This window comes from Saccostrea echinata, unplaced genomic scaffold (assembly GCF_033153115.1).
Source record: "Saccostrea echinata isolate AGI-Se365-2 ecotype Australia unplaced genomic scaffold, CSIRO_AGI_Sech_v1 ptg000020l, whole genome shotgun sequence".
Classification (NCBI taxonomy): Eukaryota; Metazoa; Mollusca; class Bivalvia; order Ostreida; family Ostreidae; genus Saccostrea; species Saccostrea echinata.
Genome location: NW_026889769.1, coordinates 1755001 through 1765650, shown reverse-complemented (window position 1 = coordinate 1765650; position 10650 = coordinate 1755001). Strand labels below are relative to the sequence as shown.

At 32.2% G+C, this 10650-nt stretch overlaps 1 protein-coding gene across 2 annotated transcripts in view; it reads right to left on the bottom strand.

The window, feature by feature from the left end:
* Window positions 1–3979: 3979 nt before the first annotated feature.
* Window positions 3980–10650, bottom strand: part of LOC133189894 (uncharacterized) — an 18372-nt gene continuing 11701 nt past the window's right edge. The window contains exons 4-9 of one of the 2 annotated variants that reach the window (XM_061325306.1): window positions 9322–9477; window positions 8680–8869; window positions 6913–7004; window positions 6680–6790; window positions 5090–5125; window positions 3980–4501 (exon numbers count right to left, since the gene is read on the bottom strand). In XM_061325306.1, coding sequence (XP_061181290.1) covers window positions 4274–4501; window positions 5090–5125; window positions 6680–6790; window positions 6913–7004; window positions 8680–8869; window positions 9322–9477 — 813 coding nt within the window. In that variant the 3' untranslated portion in view covers window positions 3980–4273. The remainder of the gene's footprint in view (window positions 4502–5089; window positions 5126–6679; window positions 6791–6912; window positions 7005–8679; window positions 8870–9321; window positions 9478–10650) is intronic. The other variant, XM_061325307.1, reaches the window with a different exon arrangement.

The window sequence follows — 10650 nt, the reverse complement described above, 5'->3', positions numbered from 1 at the left end:
CCTTGAAATTCGAATTCACACTCTGAGAACCCAAGATGATTCTAAGCCAAATAGTACCTGAGAGTTGGTCATGGTGACCTACTTATCACTTGTCATTCTCTGAGGACCCATCAACTAAGTTTGATGACTCTAAGCCAATCAATACCTAAAATATTTTTTTAAATTATCACCATAAAATTTTATATGTAGGTCAAAGTGACCTGCTATTCAGTTGTTGTACTCCAAGGACCCAAGATGCATCAACTGACAAAGTTTGATGATTCTAATCCAATTAGTACCTGAAATATTTAATTAAAGCCATAAATTTTCAAAAGGAGGTCACAGTGACCTACTTTTCAGTCGACCTACTCCGAAGACCCAAGATGCATGAACTGACAAAGTTTGATGATTCTAAGCCAATTAGTACCCAAAAATATTTAATTAAAGCCATAAATTTTCAAAAGTAGGTCACAGTGACCTACTTTTCAGTCGACCTACTCCGAAGACCCAAGATGCAAGAACTGACAAAGTTTGATGATTCTAAGCCAATTAGTACCCAAAAATATTTAATTATAGTCATATAAATTGAAAAGTAGGTCACGGTGACCTACTTTTCAGTTGACCTTTTTTCAGGACCCAAGATGCATCAACTTACAAAGTTTTATGATCATAGGTCTTAAAATGTCCAAATTATGCCTCTAAAACGCTTTGAAATCGAATGCCTGCAAAGTTCAAAAAGTAGGTCACTGTGACCTACTTTTTAATAAATATGTTTTACGGCCCCAAGATGCATCATCTTACAAGATTTAATGATTCTAAACCTCTCGGTATTTGAATTAATGACCTTAATTGTTTTGAAAAAGATTAGCCATAAAGTTCAAAAAGTAGGTCAAGGTGTCCTAATTTTTAGTTGACGTACTTTGGGGACCCAAGATACATCAACTGACAAAGTTTGATGATCATAGGCCTTAAATTGTTCAAAATATGCCTCTAAATCATTTTGAAAAAGAATGGCTGCAAAATTTTAAAAGTAGGTCACCGTGACCTACTTTTGAGTCAACATGATGTGAGGTCCTTAGATGCATCAACTGACAAGATTTGATGATCCTAGTCCTTATTGTAAGCAAAATATCAACATTTTAATAAAATGTAATTTTTGGTCAACTTTGAATTGACCTTGAGACCACGCCCTTTGCCCCAGGGTGATGCCTTGAATAATTTTTAATCTACAACATATCTTCATCCTTTTGTGTAAGTTTGGTGATAATCTGCCCAGTGGTTCTTGAGAAGAAGATTTTTTAGCAACCAGTACTTTTGTTTCTATTTTCCTAATTATCTCCCCTTGTATAAGGGTCACAACCCTAGTTTTAGTATAAAAGGGAGCCCTTGGGCCAAGAATACCCTGTGACAAATTTGACAATAATTGGCCAAGGGGTTCTTGAATTATGGCCCATATTCTAAAAAGTTTACGCACACCACACAAATGGCCATAGATTAGCTCTTTGAGCCTTTGGCTCAGAAGAGCTAAAAAAGTCAACCTGACCATTAACTATGAAAGTAATTTTTGTATTAAATATAATAAAAATGCCTATTCAATTGTTATTCAATTGACTTTACAAGTTACATTATTTTCAAGTGACTAACTGTGATCATAGGTGAATAGCAAAGGGAATAACTTCTTTCAGTAGAAATTAATAAATTGACCAAAGGATACAGAATTTCAAAATCTGGTAAAACACCCTTGCTTATTACAACTTTATTTACTCTTTATGCCTCCTAGATGCCAAGGAGCAGAGAAAAAGGTTTTCGAAGAAATAATCCATTTTCACCATAGACTCAATATAGCCCCACCCTAATAACAGAGCCCCTGACCCCAGAACCAAGATATTCACAATTTTGGAAGATGCACCCTTGCTCATCATTACCATGCACTTAGTACAATGTATGTCTCCTTAATAATAATGGGCAGAGAAGATTTTCAAAGAAATAATGCCTTTCTATGATACAGTTATGCAAAACAGCCTCAAGCTAACATGAAAGCCCCTGACCCAGGGGTGATAACTTTCAAACTTATTGAAAAGACACCCTTGCTGATCATAACCATGCTATAATTTTTTCTGTTAAATACCCAGGGGCAGAGAAGCTTTTCAAAAAAAAAAAAATGCATTTCCACAATATATTCAATAGACTCCCCCCCCCCCCCCCACTCCCAAATAACTACTGACCCTGGGGCCACAAATTTCACAACCTTTGAAGAGGCATCCTTGATCATAACCATGCACTTAGTTTACCTGCTCAATACCCAGGGGCAGAGAAGGTTTTCAAAGGATTAATGCAATTTCACTATTTGATCGATAGAGCCTCACCAGAACCCCTGATCCAAGAGCCAAGTTATTCACAGTTTTGGAAGAGGTGCACCCTTGCTCATAATAACTATGTACTTAGTTTAACTGCTTAATATCTAGAAGCAGAGAGGAAGATTTTCAAAGAAATCACTATATAATCAATAGAGCCCCCCCCCCCCCTCCTGTAGAGCCCCTCAACCTGAGGACAAAAATTTCACAATTTTGGAAGAGGCATCCTTAAAAACATTATTACCATGCACCTAGTTTATCTGCTTTATATACAAGGGGAGAGAAGAGGATTTTTAAAGAATTTATGCATTTTCAACATATAATTGATGGAGCCCTGCCATAACATCAGAACCCCTGACCCAGGGGCAAAGATATTCACAATTTTGGAAGAGGCACCCTTGCTTATCATAACTGAATACTTGGTTTATCTGCTAAATATCTAGGAGCAGAGAAGACTTTCAAAGAAATAATGCACTATTTAGGACCTATAAAAAAAATATTTTTGAATAACGAATTGACAAATTTGTTAATTTTGTTATAATGATTTCTTTGGATTCGTTATAACAAATTTAATCTGTTATTACAAATTTGTTGAATTCGTTATAACGAATTCAATAACGAATTCAAAAATTTTTTTATAACGAATTAAATTTGTTATAACACAAATTCTAAAACTTGTTATAACGAATTAAATTCGTTAAAACAAATTCTATAATTTGTTGTAACGAATTAAATTCATTAAAACGAATTCCACAAATCATCACATCGAATTCATATAAATTTTTCTATAGGCCTGGATTGTTAAATTTGATTAAACGCATTTAATTTGTTATAACAAATTTTAGAATTTGTTTAAACGAATTGTAACGAATTGTCGAATTTGTTGTAACAAATTAAATTCATAATAACAAATTATTGAATTTGTCATTACGAATTCAATAAATTTGTTACAACAGATTAAATTTGTTTTCACGAATTCTAAGAATTTATTATAACGAATTAAATTCATTATGACAAATTCGACAATTTGTTATACATGTATCAAATTCAAAAATATTTTTGATAGGTCCGAACTTTCACTATATAACCAATAGAGCCTTTCTTCTTGCAGAACTCCTCACCCTGGGGCCATAAATTTCACAATTTTGGAAGAGGCTCCCTTAATCATCATGACGATGCACCTAGTTCATCTGCTTTTTATAAAGGGGGAGAGAAGATTTTTAAAGAATTTATGCATTTTCACTATATGTTCATTAGAGCCCACTCTAACTCCAGAACCCCTGACCCTGGGGCCATGAATTTCACAATTTTGGTTATGGGCTCAATGCTTATTACATTCATGCCACAGTTTAACTGCTTGATGTCCAGGAGTAAAGAAGATGATTTTTAAAGATTGCACTCATTTTGATGGTTTTGGAACCATCCCAAAGGCCCAGGAAAGCAGGGACCATGAAATTCACAATTTCTGTTCCCTTCACTCATAGATGTGTTATGCCAAAATTGGTTGAAATTGGTTCAGCGATGAAGCTGAAAATGTTCAAATGTTAACAGATGCTGTTAATGGATACTGCACATTGTACAACAGATGAAAACTGATAGTAAAAGGTCACCTGAGTGACTCAGATGAAATAACAAACAATTTGAACTATTCTCTTGAGATTTATTTTCAACTGTCTTAAAAATTAAATTCAACTACATTAAAAATAACAAAACAGGTACATATAAAGTCAGAGGTTTGAAAAAATATTAAAAATATAAATGTCTAATTAGACTGTACTGATAGTCAAAGTCTCAAAGATCACAGAAATAGGGCATATCAATGAATGAAATATGATTATTAGGTGCTTCGGGACACTGGAAATAGCATCCATACGTATGTCTTCAAATACTTTTTGCAGCTTAGCATATGAAGCTAACTGGTCTTAGGAAAACTATTCTCCTCATGTTGATCTGGATATCACAACCTCCTGGTAAGTTCTGTACAATCCAGCAACATACTTACAGAGACCATGAGGTACATCTGACGGGAAAAGACATACCTCATTTTCAGATGAGCAGAGAGCAGACACTTTTGGGAGCTTGTGCTTAGACTTCGTTTGCAAGGGAATGTACCTTTGCACATCAACATTTTCTGCTATATCCCTGAATTGAATGACTTTCTTTGGGTCCTATTACAAGTAAAAAGTATGAAATGTACTGAAAATAAGCCTTAAATTCATTTCAATTAAAACAGTTGTCATTAATTTTAATCAGCATTACATTAATGTAGAATGTCATTTCATTTATACCTTTTAAAATTTCATATTAAATAAACCTAAGGTTTGAGGTAAGTAAAAATCCTTTTAATTCTTAGGTCTGTTGACAGGTTCCTCAAAAATCTCATTTCATATCTCTTTGTAACATACCAAAAATAATTATACTTATCGTTGTCTTGTGATTTTGAAACTGTTTTCAAAATGTCTATAAAAAAACACCAAAAATTGTGATATCAGCAATTCAAGAGATGTCTAATAGGATGATTACATAGGAAATAACATTCTCTGGTGTCAGCTTGCCCAAATGCTTGCAATATACTTAATTTTTTTTTATGAGGCAACTTGTAAAATCACAAAATCTTGGGAAAAATTATATATTATTGAGAAACTGTCATCTGACCATAAGAAAGCACTTAAAAAAAACAATAACAAAAAACATCAAAAATGTTTGAAATTAAAATTGTCGATGTAAATTCAACTCATCATGCATTACACTTTTACCAGAAGAGATTTGTAAGCCTTTTTGAGAAGGACCCACTATACAAAATTGAAAGAGAATGTTAAACCAATGTTGGTCAAATTTTTAAGCATGGTTTTTAAGTGCCCTTTCATCTCTGTTTTATCTATGGTAGAGATAAGATTTCAAATGATATGACTTAGCTATAAAGAATTTGGATTCAGTATTTTCTAGCACTCATACCAATATATTAATACTGTAAACATACATAAATTAGCACATTCAAAATTTAGCACAATCTTCCTTTTCAACTACATGTAATTAGTGCAATCATAAACTAGCACTATTGAAGATGGCAAGTATGAGTTAAAATCGTGGATTAGTGTGTACATGCATAAATTGGTGGTCATGAAGCAGTGCAAAAGCCACTAAAATGTGATATCGCTAAAATACATGTACATATAGGGGCATCTTATGGCACACTGATGGTGTCAAAAGTATTTTCTGCATAACAGTCATAGCTTTATATACAAGTATGAAGAAGAAAAAATCATATGGTATATTGCTTTGCTTTTTAAAACCTTTCTGCATTTAGCACTTACATAAGAAACTCAGCACTTACATGCATTATGAATGACCGGAGAAGATACTTGAACATTTAAGACTACATGCTGAATGTCAGCTTGATATAACCTCATTTGAAACAAATATGCAATTGGATAAGCTTATTACAGCTTCAGAAATGACCTTCACAGAGTCTGACAGGACTGTCTAAACTAGAGATACTGTGACCCAGCTCACAAAATGATATCCACCTGCGCCCAATCTTTGTGTCAGCTATGAACTTCCAAATTTTCTCAGTAACAAAGATATGGTCAGGATAGGATTTATATATTTTTCTGAAATTGACTTTGAACTTGCACAAATGACTTTGGGTCAAGGTCAGGACACACTCTCTGGTGATGTGAAGTATGAACTTCCAAAGTTTTCCAATTAGAATGTTATGGACCAGTGTAATACAGCCCCCCCCCCCCCCCCCCCCCAGCCACACTTTAGGGTCTTACCATGAACCTAGGTGCAATAAATTACACAATTTTGGCAAAAGGTTGAATGAATAGTCATTACAGTCATGCAGTTTGTCTGCTTGATGTCCATGAGTAAACAAAAATATTATATAAGATCTAATACATTTACAATATATGACCAACTTAGCCCCCTTTTTTTATGTATACTGCCTTTATCCCACCCTGAAGCCTGCACACAGGGGCCATGAATTTCAAAATGTTTGGTAAAGGGCTTATTGCTTATTATAATCATGCCGACAGTCTGACTACTTGATGTCCAAGGGATGAAGATTTTTTAAGTCTGCATTAATTTTGGTGTTTTTTTCCCCACCCTCAGGCTCCTTGGGAGACAGAGACCATGAAATTCAAAATTCTTGTTCCCCTTTACATCTATATACTGGAATAGATTGAAATTGGTTCAGGTTAGAGGAGAAGCTGAAAATGATGAAAAGTTTACAACACACAACGAAAAATACACACCAGATGAAAACAGATAGCAATAGGTCACCTGAGTGACTCAAATGAGCTTAAAATAGACTTCCAACTTTTTTATACTTCCTTTATCCCTACCTTTTTCATACAATCTCTTGTTATACTAGATTGATGAAGATCTACAATGAATTTCTTCTGTATTGGATATGTATCATCAATGTACTTGCATACTGCTGGAATTATTCGTTCCTAAAATATGACTCAAAAAATTAGGTTGATTCCTGGGATATTGAGCTATAAATCAAAATTTCTTTTCAAAATAAATATATATTTATGTGTGTGTTCTTTAAAGTTGTCTATATGTAAATTACCGGTGGTGCTGATATGTTGACTGCCATATCCCGAACATTGACACGCTTGGCATCAAGAAAGTCTGTATGATAATTTTGAGCATCTTTGTCATCTGAAATGTTTTAAGCAACAGTAAGTTTGTTTGATTTAATTGTAAAGAAAATCTCTGAGGATTGTGGGTGTGGATGCTGTGACATTTATGCATATATAAAGACAGTTAATACAAACTTTTATGAAAAATCATGAAAATAACAACTGAAGTCATATTTATTTAAGTAAAATAAATAAGTTTAACTGCATATATTTTAATTTTTCATTCAAAGTTTCATAAGAATGTGATTTTAAGTGACAAAAAAAGTTGTACGTATTAATAAGGATGATTGAAAAAAGTAGAATTTTTAATTTATAATAACAATATAAAGAGTTAACAATTTCTTAATACTTTAGAAATTAATATTTGCATCATTTACAAATTACAACCAAACTAGGTCCAAAAATATATAACAATCCAGGCATCCAATTTTTTTTGTTATTGTCATCTGTCTTTAAACACAAAATATTTAACTTTAAGAAAAATCTCAATGACCAAATTGAAAATAATCTTTATTAGTAACTGTTCAGGCCAGTCAGAGAAATTTTTTACTCTCTCATTATTAACAGCTCTGTAATGCATGAGAGAAAAAAAAATACATGACATTTTTGGAATGTATTTAAATACATTCAATTACTTGTAATTGAAAGCAAACTCAAATATACTTTCAATTACTTTGAAAAAATGTACTTATACAGTAAATTACAATTACTCATTATATCCCTGACATATAGCAGCTAAGCAAGTAAGCAAGCATATGGGAAAAAGTTGTACAAAATTTAGCATAGGAAATACATTTGATTAACAAATATAGTTAGTTAATATAGTATACATATATCGTATTTCTACAGTATTTTATTTACGAGGGAAAACTGAAAGTTCTAAACATTGATAAATTGCTAGCTATTTAAAAGAAGTTAATGTTTTTAATTTCATTGAAAAGACAAGAAAACATCACTAAATATTTCTCTGATACATATGATTTCTAAAATGACATCATAATCCAGTTTGTTGAGTATACTGATATTTTTTTTTTTTTTTTTTTTTTGACCATATGAAGTTATAAGTATTGGAGCTATAAAAGAGTTCTTCGATAAGACCTCAATTAATCCAAAATGAATTTTTGTGTTTGACTCCAAACTGCCATGAGTCTACGTTTGGAAACAGAGTTGATCACACTGAGGTTACACAAGATACATGTATATCTACATAGTACCTATTGATACCATATTTGATGAAACAATGGGAGAACGACTTAGCAAAAACTTTTCTGAGTTTCAGTTCTCAGACCTGAAAATTAATGTCAAATAATTACATGTAGCAGTACTGTACACTGTAAGTTGTCAACATTTTCACTTTTCACAGCAAAAACTTCTTCGACTCAATATTTAGCACAAATTCAACAAAAAAGTGCCATTTTCAACAGACTTTTAAATTGCCTTGAAAGTATTAGAGCATTCCTTAAAATGAGTCATAAAACAGAGTTACAGTCTAAGTAATCTTTATCCAAACTTGTATTAATGTGTGTTCTCTTTCTAAACCATGAAAATCCTAGTAATTTAATGATATACACTTATTTTCTTGATCTTTTTAATGATACCAAAAACATTGCTTTTTGTTAATTAAGCACTAAAAAAATTTATCAAGCAAAGTTCAGGACTTTTAAAATGCCCCTCATATGTGCATACATACTTACCAAATATAAAAAAGATGACTGTGTCTACATTTCTTACATGTGGAATTTCTAGGTTTGAGAAGAATTCACATACTTTATCCCATATATCTTCCTTAGCTTTAGAGGATACATCCATGGATACAAGCTTCTCTCTTTTGGAGAAGTACTCTGTGAATATTTCAACACACTCTGCATACAAACGAGCTCTTTTCTGTGGAGGAAAATAATTACAAATTACCTTTTGTAGTAAGATGCTACTGAACATACCTTATACAGGTACATTTTCCTTGTAATATTATCATACTCTATCAGCAAAGGCCATAGCTGATGAATGCATGTATGTACAGTACAAAGCTTTATTTTAGCTACATTCCCCCATTTTTCTCAAAAACTAAAATTCATTTAACAATTAATGCAGGGAAAGCACACTTTAATATATTAAATATTATGAAAATGTGGCTAGAAAACAATGTTTTCAAAAAAAATGATTATATTGTGTTTAAAGAAAACAAGAAACCTATGAGTTATAATTCATGATAAACTACACTGTTATGTACATGCTTTTTTAAAATTAAATTCCATCCAAAAAATTGTTGAGGTACTGCCAATTCAGTGGAAAGGCCCTACACAATCAATCATTGTTTGTAAAATTCTATACTGTACCGCAAGTCTACCAGTATCTGCCTCGTCTGATTGCTTGGGTTGACCTGCTGGGGTATTGGTATCCTTCTGTTCTGCAATTACTGGAACAGCACACTGAGGTGCCATGATATTCTTTTTGTTTGTAACAGTGAAATTGATAGCAAATGAGATCGGAAACTACAACAGAAAAAAGTCAAATTAATTACATTTGTTTTTTTTTTCAATAACAGAAAAAAGTCAAATAAATCACATTTGTTTTTTTCAATAAATGTTTTTACTTCATGTTGATCGAAATTTCAGATCTTTAGTAAAATTCAAATACATATTTTAAAAAAATTATTATTTCATTTTTAACATGTCTATATATATAAACATAATCTTAACAGACCTCAAAGATAATCAAAATTACAGGGACTTTGATTCATGTGCAATTCATTATGTCCTATTGATATTTCAGTACTATATACTTCCTAACAAAGTCAAAAGCTAAAAAAAAAAGGGCTTCAATGGAATCCAACCTGAAATATTAATTTTAAAAGTTCTTTTGATTACACATTGTAATTAAAAACAACTATTTTAGTAGTGATAGGCCTTATGCCATGGTCCGAATTTGACAGGGTCCAAATTTACCAGACACCTTCAAAAGGACTTTGGTTAAAATGAATGCATCTCTTTTTAGTCAGTAACAGAACTTGGAAGGATTTACTTTAATTTATTATTTTAATCAATATCTCAACACTGCTTTCTCTGGCATTTTTATTTTTTAGCTCTCTATTGTTTGAAATTCATCCACAGTGCAGCAACTTGCAATATATAGTGAAACATGCTTACAGCAAACACGCGTATTATGAATTGACACTTACAGCGAAGTGATTTTCATTACCCGTGGCTACAAAATACCATATGAGTGGAATTTCTAGCGAGATGCATATTTAGCGATTTATCCCAAAAAATTGGTATATATTTTTAGTGAAAAGTAATTTTAGCAATTTTATGATGTCAAGAAAGATATCTATTACAACCGATACGGGTTAAATTGTTAGCGATATTCAATTTTTTTCGCAATCTCAAAACCTTCGCTAATAATGCCAAAATTGAATCCCCGCTAAAAATTCTGCTTATATGGTATATTGTGAACTTTAAAGATATAATGAATTACGCTTATAACGAATGCAGCAGGGCTTAATAACCAGCTTGTATCCAGGTCCAGTAAACGGATCTTTCCAAAAATTAATTAAGGTAAAAATTCCCAGTTGATAAAAGCAGATTGAATTTTTCAGTGCCAAGTGGTTTTTACACTTTTAAAAAACCCTTGAATTTTCACAATTTAATGATTCATGAAGATTTGAA